The 21,003-nt window shown below is 46.7% G+C and overlaps 1 protein-coding gene across 2 annotated transcripts in view; it reads left to right on the top strand.

The window, feature by feature from the left end:
- The first annotated feature begins 1,416 nt into the window (after positions 1-1,416).
- Positions 1,417-21,003, top strand: part of FANCI (FA complementation group I) — a 24,270-nt gene continuing 4,683 nt past the window's right edge. Inside the window, exons 1-31 of one of the 2 annotated variants that reach the window (XM_053988269.1) lie at positions 1,417-1,538; positions 1,615-1,687; positions 2,225-2,355; positions 2,760-2,916; positions 2,996-3,053; positions 3,485-3,526; positions 3,785-3,908; positions 4,837-4,922; positions 5,100-5,232; positions 5,461-5,553; positions 6,049-6,185; positions 6,971-7,151; positions 7,730-7,817; positions 8,937-9,067; positions 9,720-9,790; positions 10,683-10,797; positions 11,189-11,311; positions 12,404-12,472; positions 13,528-13,629; positions 14,452-14,634; positions 14,729-14,850; positions 15,237-15,401; positions 15,652-15,831; positions 17,109-17,272; positions 17,668-17,744; positions 18,179-18,295; positions 18,999-19,050; positions 19,607-19,734; positions 19,859-19,927; positions 20,053-20,140; positions 20,443-20,624. In XM_053988269.1, coding sequence (XP_053844244.1) covers positions 1,455-1,538; positions 1,615-1,687; positions 2,225-2,355; positions 2,760-2,916; positions 2,996-3,053; positions 3,485-3,526; positions 3,785-3,908; positions 4,837-4,922; positions 5,100-5,232; positions 5,461-5,553; positions 6,049-6,185; positions 6,971-7,151; positions 7,730-7,817; positions 8,937-9,067; positions 9,720-9,790; positions 10,683-10,797; positions 11,189-11,311; positions 12,404-12,472; positions 13,528-13,629; positions 14,452-14,634; positions 14,729-14,850; positions 15,237-15,401; positions 15,652-15,831; positions 17,109-17,272; positions 17,668-17,744; positions 18,179-18,295; positions 18,999-19,050; positions 19,607-19,734; positions 19,859-19,927; positions 20,053-20,140; positions 20,443-20,624 — 3,525 coding nt within the window. In that variant the 5' untranslated portion in view covers positions 1,417-1,454. Of the gene's footprint in view, positions 1,539-1,614; positions 1,688-2,224; positions 2,356-2,759; positions 2,917-2,995; positions 3,054-3,484; positions 3,527-3,784; positions 3,909-4,836; positions 4,923-5,099; positions 5,233-5,460; positions 5,554-6,048; positions 6,186-6,970; positions 7,152-7,729; positions 7,818-8,936; positions 9,068-9,719; positions 9,791-10,682; positions 10,798-11,188; positions 11,312-12,403; positions 12,473-13,527; positions 13,630-14,451; positions 14,635-14,728; positions 14,851-15,236; positions 15,402-15,651; positions 15,832-17,108; positions 17,273-17,667; positions 17,745-18,178; positions 18,296-18,998; positions 19,051-19,606; positions 19,735-19,858; positions 19,928-20,052; positions 20,141-20,439; positions 20,625-21,003 lie in introns of both variants that reach the window. The other variant, XM_053988268.1, reaches the window with a different exon arrangement.

The following is a 21,003-nucleotide window of genomic DNA, read 5'->3' as shown; positions in this document are numbered from 1 at the left end:
GCAGCCTTAATTCTTTGGGTCAAGGGTTGTGGGAGCTGCGTGAAGATGTGGAGAGGATGGAGCCGTGCTCAAGCCCAGGGGAGGAGCTTGGCCGGGCTCTTACCATGATGGGGATTTTGGGGAGCTGGCAGGGCCAGGCTAAGCACCAGAGCAGGGCTGAAGGGGCTTACACAAGGCATGTTTTGTAAGGCCTCTGGGATTTACGGATTTGGTTTCCACACAGGGCTGTCCTGCAAGCGGAGCTGAGACCCCGGTGTGAGGGAGGGAGAAGGAGGAAGGCACGAGACTCCAGATGAAAGGCTGGGGTGCTGCTGAGGGAAAATTCAGACCTGTGCCAAAACCCTGAGCAATGCCACTGTGGCCTGAGGCAGTGTGCACTGCTCTTTAGAGGAGACCCCCAAGCCTCCCATCCCCTTCCCACACCCGCCCTGGTGCAAGGCTCAGCTCCCTCCTAACAGCTCGTTGGACCTTTGTGCGCAGCTCAGCGCAAAACAGCGCACAACAGGGGTACATCATCAGCATGGGGTTTCCCAAATAGACCAAATAATGCTCTCTTGGGGTGCCAGAGAGAACCTGTGATCCCAGGGCATCCTCACCAGCACGGTAGTCAAAGATGAAATAGTTTTGCAAACACATGTACAACCTCTGGCATCACAAAGAGAGTGTTTCGTCCCGAGTAAACGGGTCTCAAGGGGGACCCACCCTGATGTACTGTGACAGAGCCCTGAGTGCACCTCTCTCCCAGGTCTGGTTATCCCCCTGCCCACAGCCCCACATCAAACCCGCTCCCCTCGCTCAGCAGCATCAACTCCTGCTCCGCGTGAGCACGGGGCTTGGGAAAGCTCCCACGCTGTGCTGGCACCGGATCCTTTGGCCAAATCCCGCTGCTTAAAGGCGGGCTACACCTCCTGGTACGCTAAAGGCCACCCCTCACGTCCCCCGGAATTAAGGGGTTTACTCGAATGGATCTGAACCCCACGTGGGTGGCGCTCGCTGCCGATGCGGTGTGGCCCTGAACGGGCACTTTGTGCCAAATGCCCCGGTACCCCCGGCTGCCCACCCCACGTGCCTGCAGCCCGCTCCAGTAACGTTTTCACTGTGCAGCGGCCACGCACCGGAACAGGCTGCCCAGAGAGGCCGCGGAGTTCCCCTCACTGGAGATATTCCAGAACCAGCGGGCCGCCCATGTGCTCTAGGACGACCCTGCCCGAGCAGGGAGGCCGGAGCAGGTGACCCGCCGCGGCCCCTTCCAGCCCGACCCACGCTGTGGCTCGGTGACAGCGGCCCGCACGCTGCCGGCCCCCGCGGGACTCGAACCCGGGTACCGCGGGCGGCGGGGCGGGAAGCGCGCGCCGCGGGCGGGAGCTGTTCCCCGGGTGACGCGCGGGCACTTCCGGGCGGGAATTTCGGGGGACGGAGCCGCGGCCCGGCGGTCCCGGGCGGCCGCCGGCCCCATGGCCCAGCGCATCCTCTCGCTGGCGGCCGAGGAGGGCCCCGAGCGGCTGCAGGAGGCCCTGCAGAGCCTGGCGGAGGGCGAGGTGCGCCGCGGGCCGGGCGGGGAGCGGGGATGCGCCGCGGGCGGGCGGCGGCTCACGGCGTCACCCTCTCTTGCAGCTGGGCGACATGGTGACCAGGCAGGCCCTGAAGGGGAGGGAGACGGCGGCTCTGCTGAGAGGGATCTTCAAAGGTGGGTGATGAGTGCGCTGCGCTCGGGGGGCTGCGGGCCCAGCCGTGGTGGGGGCCGGTGGGTGCAGCCCGTGCTCAGCAGCACAGGGAAGAGTCACTTTTGGTAAGAAACCCGCTCGTCAGGGCTGTCACGGGGAAGCAGGACATCCGAGGAGATGGCAAACTGGACTAGAGTTGTGAAGAGCCCGTGGTAAGTGCGGTTTACTCTTGAGAGCCCTTCGGTACCTTGCAGTAGCACTGAGCTGGCCAGATGAGGAGAGCTAATTGCCAAGCTGGTTCTTCTCAAAGTTTTGACACTTCCTGGTCTCCGGCTGCAGGTTGAGTGAACCACAGGATGTGCTAACAGGCTGGCCAACTAGTTTATCCAAGTATATCGTTTCCTGTTTTCTGGGGTTTTTTATTTATTTTGTCAGATAGGTAAAATAGGAAGCTGCAGCCAGGTGACAGTTTATCCCTGCTGATTTCCTGTAGTTTAGCAACGTGTTACTTGCATAACTTTTCTCCCCATTCTTTTGTCTCTCTGTTTTCTTGCTGTAAGGCTCCCCCTGTTCCCAGAGAAGCGGTGTTCTCAGGAGACTCCAGGTTTACAAGCACTGCGTCCCACTAGTGGAGTCAGGGGACCTGCATTTGAGCAAGGTGTCTGAAATCATAGGACTGCTCATGCTGGAGGTAAAGCTCCTTTGGGCTGGCTTTCCTGGGCTCTGCTGAGTATAATTTAATATGTAAATTGAGATACTTCACCAAGCCACTGAGGAAAATTAGTTGTATCTTTTCCATGGATCTTCCCTAGACTAAATTAGCTGGTGTTGGAGTTGGCTCTGTGTGTGAATTTGATTATCTTTAGAAACTTAATCTTAGGCTCAAAACTCTAAACCTATAATCACATAATCTTGATTTATTGCTCTGTTCTGTAAAGAAAGTACAAAACAGAGATCTCAGGGCTGAATTTTCCTTTAAAGGGAGCATTTCCCTGTAAGAAATTCTGTCTTCTGCTGGGTTTTGGTGACAGTTTGGGTGTGTATGTGGAATTCTGTGTAGTGCCTCAGGCTCTCTCCTGCTGTATGTTCTCCCAGGCCCGCCAGCTGCCAGGCCACGCGTTAGCAGAGCTTGCCAGCCTGTTTGTGGATATCATTAAAGGGGGCAGCCTGACCAATGGGAAATCCTTGGAGCTGTTTTCCACTGTTCTCACGGCCCTGGCCAGTTCAAAGGAGAACCTGGCTTATGGGAAAGGTAACCCCCCTATCAGCTCCTTCTCTGCAGCTTGTACTCCTTTCTCTGGAATCAACTCCTAAGACTTTTGCTTTTTCAGGTGAACTGAATGGGGAAGAGTTTAAGAAACAGCTGATAAATACCCTCTGCTCCAGCAAGTACGTGTGTCTGGCAGGTCTTGGTTACATGGCAAAACATTGTGCTTCACACTGTGCTTGGAAAAAGGCATCACCATGGGCTGTGTGTCCTGTCATCCCTGAATCCCTGCCCTCTCTGACAGTGTCTTCTCTAGTTGGGAATCCAAGGGAGCACCCTGTTCCCAGATCTTGTGAGACTGTTGCATGAACTGGTCTCAGGAAGTGCTCAGTTTTATTCCTTTTCTGGCATTTGTTATTAAAGGGGCTGGGGCACTTCAGGACTATGGAAATGTGGGTAGTTAAGATTGATGCTTTTTCTGGTGGAAATCTGGCTTCTAAGTTTAGTATCAATGAAACAGGGAAATGGTGACATCGAATAATTGTGTAGGAGGGGAGAGCTAAAGGATAGTCCAGCTTGCTCTCAATCTTCCAACACATCTTTGTTTTACCAGGTGGGATCCTCGGTGTGTGATACATCTTGCCAACATGTTCAGGTAATTCTTTTTCTCTTCAACATCAACTTGTGCCATGGTTCTGTTTGTGTCCTGTTTCATAAGCAGTCTGGGGCAAGTACAAATAGGAGGGCTGACTATACCAGGCAGAGCACCATGGGTGGTTGGTCAGTGAGTATCCACACCAGATTTGGATGCAAAACTCATCTGGGCATGGCATCATGGTTTTTGTTCCATGTGTGAGTGAGCCTTGGCAACTAAACAAAATATTTATGAAAAAAAATATCTTTGATTCAACAGGGATATTCCACTATCAGGAGAGGAGCTGCAGTTTGTGGTGGAAAAGGTCCTTAGGATGTTCTCCAAATTAGACCTGCAGGAAATTCCCCCTCTGGTCTATCAGCTGCTGCTGCTTTCTGCAAAGGTAAAAGCTCACAGGAGCTGGATTTCCCCCAGGTTTAGTCCAACAGAAAAAAAAAAAAAAAAGTCCAGAGTGATCTGTAGTCTGAATTTTGGCAGGGATTCTGATTGTTCCCAAACCACGCTGTAGGGACACAACAGAACACCAGTAGGTTTTGTTTCCTCTAACTCCCTCTAGCCTGAGGAAGCTGACTGCTCAGAGAAAGGTGGGATCTTGGTCTTCCTTGTGGGAAAAGAAGCAAACCTTTGGGAAATAAGGGATGAGCACAGACCTAGCAGACGGCAGAGAGGATTGTTTTTTCTCAGTGTGGTTTTGCTCCTTCTCTGTGATCTGCATGCTACAATAATAGCTCATGCACTATGATTGTCTACTGGGCTGTAGTCTGACTTGTACTGGGAATGTGTCACCTCCTGTGCTCTTCTCCAGAGCAGAGACTGCCAGGGACATCTCTGCCCTTTGACAGGGTGATCTGGCTCTTTTCCTTGCTTCATTTGTGACCAAGTCAATGCCAAAATGATCCAAAGACAAATTATATGTGTATTATAGAGGGTCATTTGGGTCCACTGGCCAAAATGTATTGTTAGATTTAAGGTTAGGAATTTGAAAGCCTTCCCAATTGATTAAAACATAAAGGATCCTTTCTAATTAATAACAACTTAAAAAAAAAAAAAAAAAAAGACAGTCAGAACACCTGAGAGCCTGAGTTTCTTCCAGCTATTCGATAATGCAGTCAAAAGAAATAAGTGCAGTCAAAAGAAATATGAAAACTGGAAGTCTGGAAATGAGCCATAGAGGAGTGCTCACCTGCGTGAGCAATTTATGGAGGGAAATGAAAGATACCCTGAGATGTGTGATAGGTGTGGGAATTGAGTTTTGTTCTCTGGGATACTGCAGGCCCTGCAATGGCTTAATGTAATGTCCTGCCTTGCAGGGCAGTAAGAAGACTGTTTTGGAAGGAATCATCAGTTTTTTCAATCAGCTGGATAAGAGACAGAAGGAAGAACAGAGGGTTCCTCAGTAAGTTCTTGCCCTGTCACTCCCTTTCTTTACTACCTGGGTATTTGTAGTCACACTGCTCCTGCCCAGGGCTTCTTGAATTTGAACAGGTAAACCTTGTACAAGAACATCCTTCTTGATCCATAAGGAATGATTTCTGGCTTTGGATGGCTTGTTATTTTCTGTTAAAACTTACAGGTCAGTGGACCTTGAGGTGGCCACAATGCCTCTGGACCAGCTGCGCCACGTGGAAGGCACCGTTATTCTCCACATTGTTTCTGTCATCAACCTGGACCAGGACCTGGGTGAGGAGCTAATTAGACATCTGAAGGTATGGCAAAGATGGAGCAGCCACTGTTATTGAAGATACTGAAGCAGGGTTTAAAAACTTAGTTTATTATCTGGACAAGGGATTTAATAATTTTTATGGTTGCAGTCAAGTTCTCTTTAGCGAGTGTTGTGATATGTTTGAAGAGACATGTGCCTGATGGCTTCCTGAATTTCCAGGGTGTTTCAGTAAAGACAACAAGTTTTCTCACTGCTCCTTGCTGTTTCCTAGACTGAGCAACAGAAGAACCCTGGTAGAGCCCTGTGTCCCTTCAGTGTGGCTCTTCTGCTGTCAGTTGCTGTAAAACACAGACTGCAAGAGCAGGTATGTGCTTGATAAGCTTGCAGAGAGCTTCCATGGGGATGCATTCTGCACTCCCTGTAAAGGAAGGGAAGCATGGTTAGGTCAGAGTCCCATCAGAATTAGGCTTAAAATGGTTTCAGGATGCTCGTGGGTAGGCAATTAAATCATTGGTATGCTGTACTTTACTGAACACTCTAAAAGACCCCAGAGCAATATCACAATTTTCCAGAGTAGTGATTCCTGTGGGTTGGTATTGTAGGATGAGAAGAAAAACAGTCTATTTTTCTAATGTTTTGGCTCTGTGGTGGCCACATGAAGAGCATCTGGCAGCAAGTCACCCTCCTTGAGGCACTTAATGAGACTAGTGTATTTGTCCTGACAAAGAAGTGAGTTAAGATTTTTGGCAGGCTGTAGTGGAACTTGTGTCTGGCTGGTGCTCTTACTGGAACATACCCAAGACTATACAGGTCCCATTTCAAAGATCATTTCCTCACACGTAATGATTTTATGTTCCAGATATTTGATTTCTTGAAAACATCAATCACAAGAAGCTGCAAGGACCTGCAGTTCCTTCAGGCCTCCAAGTTTCTGCAGGATTTGTTTCCTCAACAATATGATATAACTGCTGTCATTCTGGAAGTGGTGAAAAATAGGTGAGTTGCTGCCACGTGCTGCAGAACATTCAATGGGCTTTAGAAGTGGGGAGAGTTTCAGCTTTGTTTAAACGCTCTAGGATACGAAATACTTCTGACCATGTGCTGGCAGGGATCAGTGTCAGAATCCAAAGGTTTTATCCCAGTTTTATATTAGCGAATTAAAAAAAAGAAAACAACAACATGTGGTTGTATAAATCTGCTCCTTCTACCTCAAATCTCAGGGTCTGGTGGTACAAAGGACTAAACTGATCAGGGCCTAATCTGCAGTGAGTCATGCTGCTGGCTGTAGTTTGTGTTCTGATCAAGGGATGAGGAGTAGGTTCACTGTTTCAGCTGGTTCACTGGTTAGTCCTTTAAACATCCTGTGGAATAGCTCTGGTCTGTCACCAGTTGTCCTTTAGTTTGATGGGAGGCATTCCTCTTCTCTTTTTCTCCAACTTGAAGATCTTGACATCAGTAGGGTACTCGTGCATCCCAGCCATAGCCTGCTGTTATGTTCAGGTCAGACCTGAAGGCACATCATTCCCTATGGTGAGGAAACCTTTGGGCTGGAAACAAATTCTGACGGAGAACCAGGACTGCAGAGATGTGCTGAGCACCTGTCCCTCAGTCTAAGGACAGTCACAGGGTTATGAGGGCTGTCATCTTCCCTGCTGTCATCAAGTGTCTCTCACTGCTGCTTTGGACCCTGGAATGACTGCAGAAGATTTTACCTCTGCTCTAATCCAAACTTTCCTATGACTAAGTTGTTTCTTTCCTCATCTATTTAATGCTTTCCTCAGTGCATTTGGTTGGGACCATGTTACTCAGGGCTTGGTGGATCTTGGCTTCAGCCTAATGGAATCCTATGAACCAAAAAAGCCCTTTGGAGGAAAAGCTGCTGATAACAGTTATGGCCTTTCAAAAATGCCAGCCAAGCAGGCTTGCAGACTGGGAGCAAGTATCCTGCTGGAAACATTTAAGGTAATGTAGGTTTTGGAGAAGTTTTTTTTTGGTGGGGAGAGAACAACTCTGTTCTTATTCTATCCTGGTAAACAGTGTCAAAACCTTGCCTGCTATATCCATTGTGAGTGTTTTGCAAACAATGCTTGATTTTGTCTCCTATTTGACCCTTTCCAGCCATCCTCATGAAGGTCTAATTCTAATCTGTTCCAGCTGTCATGATACTTGTGTAATCCCTATTACAGTTTCCAAGAAACTGCAGAGGTAGAGAAGGTAGAAAAATTCAGAGGTACAAATAAAATCTGACAAGGTGGGATTGAAACCCATTCATCTTCACCAAACCGGTAAATTTTCATCCCATAGATGATTGGAACCATTATGTTCTGAGTGTACTGTGTGTGCCTTGATGTGCTGGTTCTGATTGTCCTGGGATGAAATCTGAATCCAGTAGTGTGGACTTAGCTGAAAGGGGACTTCTGGTAACCATCCTTGCTTACCTGTTGGATCTGGATTTGCTTTGTACTGTACAATGCCTGTGCTGTGAAGTACAGGAATATCTTAAAGGTTTTGATTTTTATTTATTGTTCTTCCTCATTCAGGTTCATGAGCCCATCAGAAGTGATATTCTTGAGCAGGTCCTGAACAGAGTCCTCACAAAAGCAGCGTCTCCTGTCAGCCACTTCATAGGTAACAGAAAAGAGAGAGAAATGTCCTCTGCTCTGCTCTGTGGACAGTCACAACACAGCTCCTCAAAACACATTATAGAATCACAGAATTGGATTTGGCTTGGATGGGACCTTTGAAGGTCATCTAGTCCACTGCCTTGTAATGAGCATTGAGATCTTCCGCTAGACCAGGTTGCTCAGAGCCTCATCCAACCTGATCTTGAATGTTTTCAGTGTTTCACCACCCTCACTGTAAAAAATTTCTTCTTTATATCCACTTTGAATCTACCTTCTTTTAGTTTAAAACTATTAGCCCTATTCTTATCACAACAGCAACTTAAGTCCCCATCTTATAAACCCCATTTGAGTACCAAAAGGCTACAACAAGGTCTCCCCAAAGTTGGCTTCTCCAGGCTGACCAACCCCAACTCTCTCAGCCCATCTCAATAGCAGAGGTGCTCCAGCCCTCTGAGCATTTTTGTTCCCCTCTGGACCTGCTCCAGCAGGTCTCTGTCCTGCTTGTGCTGAGGACCCCAGAGCTGGACACAGTACTCCAAGGGGGCTCTCACCAAAGTGGAGTAGAGGGGGAGAATTCCCTGCCTCAGCCTGCTAGCCAGGCTGCTTTTGATGCAGCCCAGGATGTGATTTGGTTGCTGAAGTACCTACTGAAGTGACCTGAAGCTAAGGAAATCAGTTGTTCCTTGTCCTCTGACTGAGGTATCAGCTGCATCAGATTGCCTTGTATTCATCACAGAATGAAAATATGTTTGCAGGCAGTTGCCATGGAACAGCTGACACGCAGAAAGTCAGAATCATCAGTCAGTTGCCTGTTCCACATTCCCAGCCTTGCCTTCTCCTCGTCCTTGGGAGCCACTGAGGCTGCTGGGATGTCAGTGCTGCAGTCTCTTCACTTGCATCTCAGTGCCCTCTGGTGGGGTGAGGCCCTTCAGCTGGGCTGGGAGCATTTTTAGTGCTTGGTGTCTGCAGTAGAATCAGTTTGTCGATGCTCATTTTATCATGACCTCTCTGTGTCATGGAAGGTCTTTGATTAGTCTGTAATAGTTAGCTCTGCAGACATCTTCTGCTCAGGCTTTTCTGGCCCCTTGGCATCAGCTGTTCTTTTTGTCCTTTTATTTTTCAGACTTGCTGTCCAATATTGTTGTGTCTGCTCCTCTCGTGCTTCAGACTTCATCCTCCAAAGTCACAGAGACCTTTGACAATTTGTCCTTTCTGCCCATTGACACAGTGCAAGGGCTTCTCCGAGCAGTACAGGTAAAGCTTTGCATATCTCCGTGGATCTCCTTGCTACTTTAGTTCCAGTGACAGCTCTTGGCCACAATTATATGCATGATCTGATAACCCTCCTCATGAAATAAGCCTTCATTCTCTGCTGTGGGTTGTTTGGTGTAGCATGGAACTGTTCTTCAAGCATGGATTTGCATGTGCCCTCTAGCAAAAAGCATATGGTGTGGTCTGGCACAGGACCAAAACTGCTCTGTGCTGACCTTTCATCTGGAAGATGCCCAGATGCTGCACCCTGTAGAAAACTAAATCTACAGTGTTTAGCTGAACAGCTGTAGCTGTCACGTTGATTTTTCTCCTTCCAAGCTCCATGTCAGTGTTCCTCTTTGCCTGGGCTGAGATATTGCCCTGGTGTTTTAACTTGTACCTGCTTTGTCCAACCTGGGGATAACAGTTATTTTCCTAAGCCCTTGCATTGTGTCCTCACTAACCCGCTAAGGTGTCTCACTGCCACAGCTCTCTGGGTTTTCTTGTCTATTTTAAAATGTTTTGGTCTTCCTACTGTACTGATGACAGTACTGGAAATGCAGGGCCAGATGGGCCTGAGGAAGATGAGCTCATATGCCCCAAGGGCTTGGCATGCCTTAGTGCTTTTCTCTCCAAAGGTTATTTTCCTTTCCAGCCTCTGCTCAAAGTCAGCATGTCAGTGAGGGACTCCCTGATACTTGTTCTCCAAAAAGCTATCTTTTCCAGGTAAGCTGGGGAGAGGATTCTTTGAAAAAATTTCTACAACTCATTTATGGTTTTGGAGCAGAAGTATTTTTATTTTGGGCTAAGTATCTTGTTAGAATGTTCTTCCCATAACTAGATAGTGACATCTCCTGTCCCTTTAGCCTGGAATTGTGGTACAGTCACAGCTCCACTGAACTGAGACACAAATCCCAACCCCCATCTGAATGAATGGGCTTTGCAAGTTCAGAAAGCTGTTGGGAACTCCAAATACATAGGTAAAATTAAAACCAATTGCAACATGTGTCTAGCACAGCTGAATACATCCAGGGAGGGTCTGGAAGGAGCCACTGATCAAAATGCTGAGCTGCCACATTCCTTCTGATCCCTTACAAGGTGTTGGCTTGGTCATATTTTGAGCAAACCATCCTGCTGTTATTGTAGACTGGATTTTCTTGACCACTGGCTGCCTAGTTACGAATATAGAATTCAAGATTTGGGATTATTTTTCAAAGCAAGGGACTGTCTTGGGAAAGACTTGGCATTTCTGTGAGTAAAGCAAAACACCAGGTTTTTATTAGAAATTTTCCAACTCTGAGCTCTGTGACACTCTCCCAGCTTTCAAGGGATATTTAATACTTGGGTCTTGGCCTGGGCTCTCCCTGAGTGCGAGCATTGTAAGGACAGAAAGGAGATTGAATATTGTGAGAGTGTAGAGCAGGGGAGTTTCCAGCAAACTGCCCAGCTCTAGACTGTTTGGGACTGTACTGCCCTTTTGGGAAATACAGTTGTACAGGTTCAGTCACTCTGTATTTGTGACCTTTTTTTTTCATTGCTGAGTTGATATTTTATGTGCTTCTGAGCTTCTTGCTTCCACATTTCCTTACATAACCCTCTTTCCTGTCCCAATTCCCAGGCAGCTCGATGCTCGTAAAGCTGCAGTCGCTGGCTTTTTGCTCCTGTTAAGAAATTTTAAGGTTCTGGGCAGCTTGTCCTCTTCCCAGTGCAGCCAGGCCATTGGTGCCACTCAGGTGAGTGCTGTTCTGCAGTCCCTGTGTGGCCATGTGAGACAGTCTGGTGTCTACTACCCACTGTTTGAAACAACTCAAAAGGGAAGTGTTCCCCCAGAATGGAAATACAGCTTTAGTAAGGATTAGTCCTGGAAATCCAGCAAGGATTTCCTTCCTGTAAGGAAAGCTTTAGGAAGTGCAGTGTGCAAAGAGAAGCTGGCTTAGAGATGTTGCTTCTCAGAGTCATTCTCTCTTACAGCACCAGTGCTCTGGGGAGCATTCCCACTGCTCCATGACAATGATGAGGAGCACAAGGACTACCTCAGTGATTGTTCAGGGGCCAGACCCTTACCACCTTGCTCCTGTGTTGTGATATTGTAACCAGTATAACGTGACTAATGTTCCTTCTCAGGTCCAGGCAGATGTTCATGCCTGCTATAATTCTGCAGCTAATGAGGCCTTCTGCCTAGAAATCCTGGGCAGCCTGAGGCGATGTTTGAGCCAGCAAGCAGACGTTCGACTCATGTTATATGAGGTAAACATGGTTTCTTCTGTCTCTTAAACAGCCACAAACTCTTCTGTGGTCTGATTCTTCTTTAGCCTCAGGTAAATAACAATCATGTTATTGTGAAAAACAGCCTTTCAGCTCAGTTTTGTTCTTCATGGGACACGTGTAACGTGTTTTCACTCCTTCTGTTGCTGTTTTTTTTTTGACTGTTATAAACCCAAAGACACGTTGATGTATCTTCTTCAGCTCATGCATTGTTTAAGAGCAAAAATATGTCAAAGTCTGTCTTGCTGTAGTAGGGCCTAGGGAATGAGAAGGATACTTGATGCCCTGTGAGGAGGAATGGTATAACAAGCACTGGATAGATGTGGAGCTGTTGAGAGTTAATTATGGACTCCAAAGAAAACCCTGTCTGGAGAGTATGGAGAAGCTTCCTTACAGACTGCATCAGGGATCTGTCTTTTCTCCTCTTCCTTTCCAAGTTTCTATAAAAACTTGGCTGTCCTTAGGTCTGTTGTGATAGGCCTGTTATAAAGGGCCATTTTTGGGTGCATATATTAGGTTGTGTTATAACCATGGGATACCACCTTGAGAAAAAAACCCTGTACCGGTCAGAGAGGTTTTGTTTCCTTCTTGTCTTGGGTTGGATTGACCTTTGATGAGCTGCAAGTTCTGGGTGTATTCGTCACTGTTGCTAGAAAACTTGTGCTTGCTTTATCCATCCACTGAGTTTTCTCAGTCTGCAGGATTTGTTGCCTCCTACAGTTTCCCCACTGGCTTGTTTTGCCTTTGAAGCAGGGTTTCACAGTTTGAAGTTGGATCTTGTGCTTGTGTTAAATAGCAGTGAAAGTCACTCTGGGCTTGATGCCACCGCTGCTAGGGAGATACAGCTTGTGAGAGGGCCCCTGTGAGGAAATTCATACTTTTTCTGATTCATACCTTCTTTCTGTGGTGCCTTGGCTTTGCCAGGTATGGAGTTTTACTCTGAGCACATTGTTACTTCCTCATGGTTCCTTGCGGTGCCAAAGTGTCGTTGCAATCTTATGACGCCAACTTATTATGCCTGTGGTTCATTTTCTCTGCTGTGTCAGCCAACTTGTCCTTCCTTCCTGTCTCCAGGGTTTTTATGATGTCCTTCGCAGGAACTCCCAGCTGGCCAGCTCTATAATGGAAACACTGTTGTCTCAGGTAAAGTCCTGCTCCATGGTGGGGCTGCACAATTCTGCACTTCAACCAGTATGGCAAACAATTCAGGTTAAATATTGGGGAAATTGTTTTCCCTCACACTGGAAACATGTTTGGGTGCTGTGACACTTCACTAAAGAGGTGTTCAAACCCCTGCTACGCTGAGAGAGCAGACTAGGTAAATGTCTGGAGACAGGTTCATTTCCTGCCATAGGATGGAAGAGGAAGGATCTCTTGGAGCTCTTTCCAACCCTTCAGTTCTTAGGTGCTGTGGTAGGTGTGAGCCCAGAGAAGTTCTTTGTGCTCTCCCTGTTCCTTAGCAGTGCACAGCAGTTACCCTTCCATAGTTCCCCAAGGATATGTGCTGACACAGTAATTATTGTTGCCGTCTTCCCATCGGGAGAATACCCAAGTCCATGTAGGATCTGGGAGGATTAACTCATCCCCCAGCAGTGTTGCTCATGGCAACAAGACAATCACATTTCCTCAATCCATTGGACAGGCTGTGCTTTCTTTGAGACAAGTAATTTTCTTCCCTTTAATCATCCAAAGAGTTCATGCTGACTAATTCCAGCTTTCCCATGACAGTATAGGGTCTGAGAAAGGAACATCAACAGAGCCAAAACAGCTTTTGGGTAACAGAGGGCACTTAATAGTAAGTTGGTGTAAAGGTGTAAAATTTTATAGCATCATTATGTATCTATAACTTTCTATAGCAGCAGCAGCTATTGATCCTCACTGTTTAAAGGAGGGGTAACACTGCAGGTGGGTTGCAAGTGATGTTACTTATTGAGGCAACACAACAGCAAGTGGTCAGCTAATCTTGTTTTAGGGCACTGACGTGTCCTGGCTGAGGTACAGGAGCAACTCAAGAAGGGATTTTAATCACCAGTAGAGCAGATGACGTGGCTCATGTACTTGTACAGTCCCCCTTATCACAGTGCCAGGTTTTGCTCTCTAGAATGGGGTACAAAGACTATTATACTCTGTTTTCAAACGTCCTAAGAGGCTCAGTTACCAAGTAACTGGTTATTTTTATTTCTTGTTTTCTCTGACAGATAAAGCAATATTACCTGCCCCAGCAAGACCTCCTGCCTCCACTCAAACTGGAGGGATGTATTATGGCTCAGGGAGATCAAATCTTTCTGCAAGAACCACTGGTAAGAGCTATATTGGTTGGCTACAGCTGCAAGCTCATCTGTTACTAGCATTTTAGTTGTCCTCCATGAGCTGAATACCTTGTGCTTCTTCAGCCTCTTCTAGCCTGGAGCAATTCTTTTAATAGCAACAGAGCTGGGCATCTCACCCCTGCCTCAGGCTATTTATTAGAGCTCCCCAAGCATAGTGGTTGTGGGGACCTGTGTGAAAAATGCTCTAGGAATAGTGTTCTTCTGTTATCCTCCATTGAGTTCAACCTACAGGAATTTTTTTCCCTCCTTTAACTTAATTCCACATAAAATAGTTGTGCAGTTTGTGTGTAGCAGGGGGAAGAATTTGTCCTTTGGTTTTGCTCCTTTGAAATTGTTGAAGATGAGACCTCAATGATTTGTTGGGTTTCCAAGGGAACAAATTCCAATTAATCATTTTGCTTTCCCCTAAGGAAGCTTGTGTGCAGTAGCACACCCAGGAAGGGCACAGACACTTCAGCTAGAGTGAGAGTCCCTTTGGAAATTCCCTTTCCATCTCCTTCAGTACCTGAGGTGGTTGGGTGGAGGGAGCAGTGGGAGTTAAGTCTTTACATCCCATCTAGAAAAGTTCATTCAGACAGAGCACTGTCTGAAGCTGGAACTGAGTAGCTTTATGTGAGATTACTGATCCCCTCAATTTGGGAATGAGGCATATCCTCAAGACTCAAGGCAGTTACAAAGGCAGCCACAGCTCTTTACATCCCACCATAACAGTCTGGGCCATGTCTACTGCTGCCAGTGACCTCCAGCTCAGAGGCTGAGTGTGACTGTGTGGCTGCTTCCTCCTTCCTCCAGGCCCACCTGCTCTGCTGCATCCAGCACTGTCTTGCCTGGTACAAGAGCACTGTGTGTCTGTGCCAAGGAGCTGAAGATGACGAGGAGGAGGAGGAGGGTGTGGGATTTGAGCAAAACTTTGAAGAGATGTTAGAATCTGTCACACGACGAATGATCAAGAGCGAGTTGGAAGACTTTGAACTGGTAAATCAGATTTTCACTTTGACTCAGTGAGAGAAGACACCGAGTTCTTCTCAGTTTTTGAACAGATTTTTCACTTGTTTCCTTTACCTCTCAGGATAAATCAGCAGATTTTTCACTGTCTTCTGGTGTCGGTGTGAAAAATAACATCTATGCCATTCAGGTGATGGGAATTTGTGAGGTTCTGATTGAGTACAATTTCAACATTGGGAATTTCAGGTAAAACATTAAATCTTACCCTCTAGCACTAGCTGTGCTATTATTTGCCCAGCTCTTTGGAGTACAGCCTCATTGCAGGCACAGGATGGTAGTGCCAACACAGAATCAATGATCTGAGCACGAGTGCCTCGTGGCACAGCCACTCACAGAGCCTTGGGGAGTGTTTTCCATTGGAATGTCATGTGTTGTAGGAGATGGGATCTGACATGTTGTAGAAGAGCAGGTTGAGGAGGATTGGGTGAGGTATACACTGTTAGGGAGGCAGGGGGATGTAATAGATTTCATCATTTAGGAAGTGTCATGGTGTAATTTGGCAGCTGAAGCATCAAATGGGAAACTCCAAGAATGCATTTTCTCCAATAATGTTTTCTACAATTTTATTGCAGTAAGAACAAGTTTGAGGATGTCCTAGGCCTGTTTACATGTTACAACAAACTCTCTGAAATCCTGAGGGAGAAAGCTGGAAAGAACAAATCTGCTTTGAGCAACAAAACAGCACGGAGTTTCCTGTCCATGGGTTTTGTATCTACTCTGCTCACAGCTTTGTTCAGGTGAGAAGGTGTCCAGTCCTCTGGAGCAGAGCCAGACATCAATTCAAACCATGTGTTAGTGTGCTTGGAAAGGCTGGCGCAGCTCTTACCCTCTGAGTGTTCACTACAAGCTACCAAAACAAAGGGTCTTTTCCACCCCCAGTTCAGCCAGAGATTTTATTTGCAATTTCATATTAGGTTTTGGATCTCATAGGCCATCCCTGAGCTTCCTCTGTGCATCCCCAGTTCTCTGACAGTTCTGGTCCTGCAGGGACAATGCCCAAAGCCACGAGGAGAGCCTGGCCGTGCTGCGCTCCAGCACGGAGTTCCTGCGCTACGCTGTCAGCGTCGCTCTGCAGAAGGTGCAGCAGCTGGAGGAGACGGGACAGACGGACGGACCAGACGGACAAAATCCAGAGAAGATGTTCCAGAACCTCTGCAAAATCACACAGTGAGTCAGTGTGGCATGTGGAGACATCAGCAATGCATTTGGGGGGGATTTTTGATTCTCAGGTAGGGTTTTGAAAGAAGAATTCAGTCCATAACTGTTTGAAACTGTTGTTGTTTCTGGGTTGAGGTCACTGCCTTTCTGTGCTCCTGAGAAATCAAGTGGAGGCACTACAGTTTCTGTGCCATAGTGAGTGACACAGCTTTAATAACTTGGCCTAGAAGAACCAAATGCCATCAAAAATTTTCAGTTTCTTTCTGGCTTCTTGTTCATAACTCATTGTCATAGAGAAGGTAAGATGATTACAGGCTGGATTCTTGAGGCCTCTGGAATGCAGCAAAGTTAAAATTCACTTTGAACTACGGAACAAAACAGATGTATGAGGGACACAAGCTTTAGAAATCATTTGTTTAGGACTTCTGCAAGATGCTTGAAGACATTCATGCATCTAATCCTTTGGAAATCCAAGAATGTGAACCATGTAAATGTCTTTTGGAATCTAGGTCATATCTGCATGGGGTCTTTTCAGAGCCCAGTCAGCAGAGAGCACAAAATGCAAATTACCCCTGCCATGCATAATGCCGGTTTTGTGTCTCACCCCAAATAATAGAGGCTATTTTTGTTGCAGTCATTAGGACTACATGTGAGCTACATGTTTTGCGTGATTGGACATTGAAACAGAATAAGATCATCTGTGCAGGCAACACAACTAATGAGAAGAAAGGAGAGGGAACAAAAAAGGGAAGAAGTGGGGTTAGGGAAGCAGGAAAAAGATGTTTGCCTACAAATAGAAAAGTCTTCTTTGGGCCAAACAATTTTGCTTTCCTCACAGCTTTTTACTTTGCTTTGCCTGCCTTTACCTTTCTGATTTTATTTATAGAGAGCCCTGTAGTGAATTCTGACATTTCACAGAACCAAACTGCCACGAGTAAAACTCTTTTTGTCACTAGTAGATTTGACACCAGTGGTCAGGGTAGTCTGAGAAAGAGGGAAAGCAGAGTGGAAGAAATGAGTGTAAAAAGATGGACTTGAAATGGGATTGGAAGGTCCCTTGGCACCTGGAAAGAATTAAATTATTTAGCTGTGCAGGAAGAATGCAGTAGCTGTTTTGCTAACATTGAAATAAAATCTTCTTAAAAAAGATCTCTTCCCCCACCCTTCTTCTATAGGTAAAAGATCTTCCAGTTTAATTATGTTAAAAATATGATCCTAAGAGTAGATCTAGTTCTTGCCCTGTGCAGCCAGCTCTACTGGAGTAAATCTCATCTCCCATCCCACAGGGTTCTGCTTTGGAGGTACACTTCAATTCCCACCGTTGTTGAAGAGTCAGGGAAGAAGAAAGGCAAAAGCATTTCACTTCTGTGCTTGGAAGGTTTGCTGCGGATCTTCAACACGGTGCAGCAGCTGTACTCTGCCAAGATCCCCCAGTTTCTGCAAGCCCTGGGTAGGCACATGGTACCATTCTGCTCTGGTTTCTACCCTCCAGGTTCCAGTCCATGTGTGGGCAGGTATCCCTAACTAGGGAGAGATGGCTCTGGTTCTTGTCTCTCAGTAACAAGGTGGGCTTAGTAGCATAGGTTTCCACACCAGAGACAAGTTCTAGAGATATATTTTACCTGCCTTTATAACAGAGCTCTCAGTCTGTCAGCAGAGGATAGCTGGGGTCTGATACAGCATTCATCTATTTGAAGTTTGCCTTTAACATGTTTTTCGGCTCACCATGGTTCTGCAGTCTGTGTTCCTCCTCTAGCTGTGAGCAGTCTTTCCCACTTTTGGAAATAAATCCTGTATTCTGCTCTTGGCATTTAGCTTTTTTCTGCACCTTTCTGTCTCTGCCAGATATTACTGATGGTGACGCAGAAGAAACGGATATTAATGTCACAGAGAAAGCTGCCTTCCAGATCCGACAGTTTCAGGTGAGTACCACTGTGTGCTGCAAGTGTTCCAAAGCATTTGGGATTCTGGCAGGAAACATTGCTAGCTCTCTGTTGCTTGACCACAGGGTTGAGTATGTGATAGCAACTGTGGCACTGATTCACTAGCAGTTCAGAAAAGTTTCTGGTCCCTAAGGAAAGCTGAAGATCCGGGTGGGTGGATGTGCATGTGTGTTTACGGAACTCGAGGTTCTTCAGTGCAGCATAAACTTACCTGAGTATTCTAAAAGTCACACTGACCATATGCAGACTGTAAGCACTCCTATCAAAAATCAGCACTTGTTCTTGAGAAGAGTCCTGTTTTTGTACTCTGTCGTTCTCCTTGCTGCTGATCCCTTTATCTGCTTGCAGCTTCTGGTTATTTGCTTATGCAACACATATTCACACTCAGGGGGTGTTTTCCTTCCCCTAACCAGAGGTCCCTGGTGAACCAGCTCAGCAGTGCTGAAGATGACTTTAATGCCAAGGAAACACAGTCACTCATCACTGTTCTCTCCACATTGTCCAAACTCCTGGACCCAGCCTCACAGCAGGTACTCCTCAGCCTTCACATGGTAGCTGGGTGTCATAGCCATGGGTGTGGGAAGGAGATTATCAGATGGGGTTGGCATCTGTGGGCTCTGGCATGTGTGCCCTGCCTCCTCCCACAGACCACAGCAGGTCAAAGGGACACTTCTGTTACACTGAAGGGCTCTCCTGTCACACACCTGCAAGGACACTTCAGAGAAAGTTGTCTTGCCATCCCATTCCTGCACATTCTGATCCTGCCTTTGAGCACCTGAATGATTTGTTTGCCTGAGCAGGGACTCCTAACATAGCCTAGTTGTGGTGTGGCCTCCACATGGGAGTAGAGGCAAAAAAGGCCAGCAGACTCGTGTCCAGTCCAAACTGGCTGAATGCCTAATTCCTTCCATGCAAGGAGTCATTTTCTAAAGTGCCCCAGTTTTACAAGCTAGGAACTGCACTAACTGTGCCAGAAGTCTGGAGTCATCATTTACCTTAAATTAAATGGAGCTGTTACACTGTCCAAGGGAACGTATAGCCATTACCCTGTCCTGGATCTCAGTTTTTGACTTGTTAGTAGGCTAAGTGTCCCATGTGGAACTTCACAGAGCACAGCTAGATTCCCTACTCATCTTTCTCTATGATTCATTGTCTTGGATTTTTATTACTAGTAGTAGTTTTGTGTTTTGAATTCTGTTTCAAAGTCATGGTATCTTTTCTCCTCTTAAATAGTTCCTTCAGTTCCTGACTTGGACAGTCAAAGTTTGCAAAGAAAATGCTCTTGGTAAGTAAGCTCTGAGGAGCATGTTTAGATGTGATATGTCAAGTCTGACATTAGACCCTTACTTACATGCTCTGTCCTGGTTTTACCTCTTTGTCAAGATACATTCAGGTCCCATTCTGTGGCAGATTAGCACAACATTGTGATATAAGTACAAGTGTTAGAGAGGGAGCTCCATCTCTAAAACTATTAGCATTTCTGAAGGAAAGGAAGCCACTCACATACTTGACTTTTCTCCCTTGTTATTTAGGCTCAAATCGGGATTTATACTCTGCAAAGACAGTACTTTTGCCAGGGTTTGTATTGCACTTCCTCAGTGCTTTTGGTCACCGTTTTTCTATTACCAAACAGCTCCAGTGGGCCACAGTTCCCCTTGCACTATTACAAGGGATGCCTGATGTTTTAAACCCTGCTTTTGTAGCTGGGGTATTTTGATAGGACTTTCACCTACTGTTGAATCCATACTGAATCTGAGACTTTCCCTCACTGGATGTCTGATGTTCCTAAGTAGCTAGGCAAGCTCTGCACCTGGCACTGTGTCACTTTCTCTTCCCCACAGAGGATATTTCTTGCTGCAAGGGTTTGCTGTCTCTGCTCTTCAGTGTCCACGTGCTCTACAAGAGCCCTGTTGGTCTCCTGCGGGAACTTGCACAAGACATCCATGCCTGCCTGGGAGATATAGATCAGGTATGATGCAGGAGCAGCTGAGCTCTTCCTCACATAGTGCTGTCAGAATTGAGTGCATCTCTGGTGCAAACTATGTGACAGAAGTTAAAGTCTTACCAGAATTTCTTTTCTGTCCTCTGCCCAGGACATAGAAGTGGAGGGTCGGTGCCATTTTGCCATAGTGAATGCCAAGACTGCAGCCCCCACTGTCTGTGTGAGTCAGAACAGCATGTGTGTGACACCTGCAGTGTCCAGGGCTACTGTGCTTGGAGCAGCTTGCAGGTTCTTGTTGTGCCAAACTCCTCCAAAAACCTCTTTTGTTACTGGTTTCTGTCTCAGCTGCTGGTTCTGGGTCAGGTGGATAAGGTCCTTGAAGAGGTGGATTGGCTTATCAAGAAACTCACCAGTCTGGGGTCAGACACGTCAGGTAATGGAAGTGGTCCAGTTCTTACTGTTACACCTCTGTCAAAAACAGCTAAAGATAGAGAGTAAGAAGACATTTGAGAATTTTGAGATAGCATCATCTGAGGTCAGGTTAAACTCTCCCTTGAGCTGGTTCCACATGAACAAAGTAAGATAAGGGTGTTGTGATAAAATCTCTCCAGTGATTATTTTCCCCTTGCCCCACTGGGGCTTTATGCATCAGACACAAAGATGGTCTTTTGTGCCTCCCAACTGCACAACTGGATTCATTAGATATATTCACGAGATACCTCTTTCTTCTAGAAGACTCCTCTCAGGCATCAAACCAAACTCAGGCTCTGGAGAAAGGTGTAATTCTGCAGCTGGGAACTCTTCTGACAGTCTATCATGAGCTGGTGCAGACTGCACTCCCAGCAGGGAGCTGTGTGGACACACTGCTGAGAAGCCTCAGCAAGACATACGCGATTCTCACCTCCCTCATCAAACACGTGAGTGTGCTCTGCTGACGGTGGGCTGCCTCTGAGCTAAAAACCTTCTCCCCATCTGCTGCAGCAAGCTCACAGTGACCCCTGGCAGCAGCTACGCTCAGGACTGGACTGTTGATCTCTTGAAGGAGTTGAGCCTTTGTTCTGTTGGCTTTCATGCCCTCAATTTCGTGACCTTTCTGAGCAGTGATAGTTGTACCAGTGGAGATGAAAGGAAAGGTTCTCTCCAGCTGAATTTGGCTTTGCATGGCTTGGAGTTGCTGTTTCCAGTGTGTGCTGTGGGTTCCTCTACACAACTGTGTGCACAATGAAGGGCACTCACAGTGCTCACCCAGCCCTGCCCTTGCCACTCATTTCCATTCCCTGAAGCAGGACCTGGGGG

Source organism: Vidua macroura, chromosome 12 (genome assembly GCF_024509145.1).
Source record: "Vidua macroura isolate BioBank_ID:100142 chromosome 12, ASM2450914v1, whole genome shotgun sequence".
Taxonomy (NCBI): Eukaryota; Metazoa; Chordata; class Aves; order Passeriformes; family Viduidae; genus Vidua; species Vidua macroura.
This window is presented reverse-complemented; position numbering and strand designations above follow the sequence as displayed.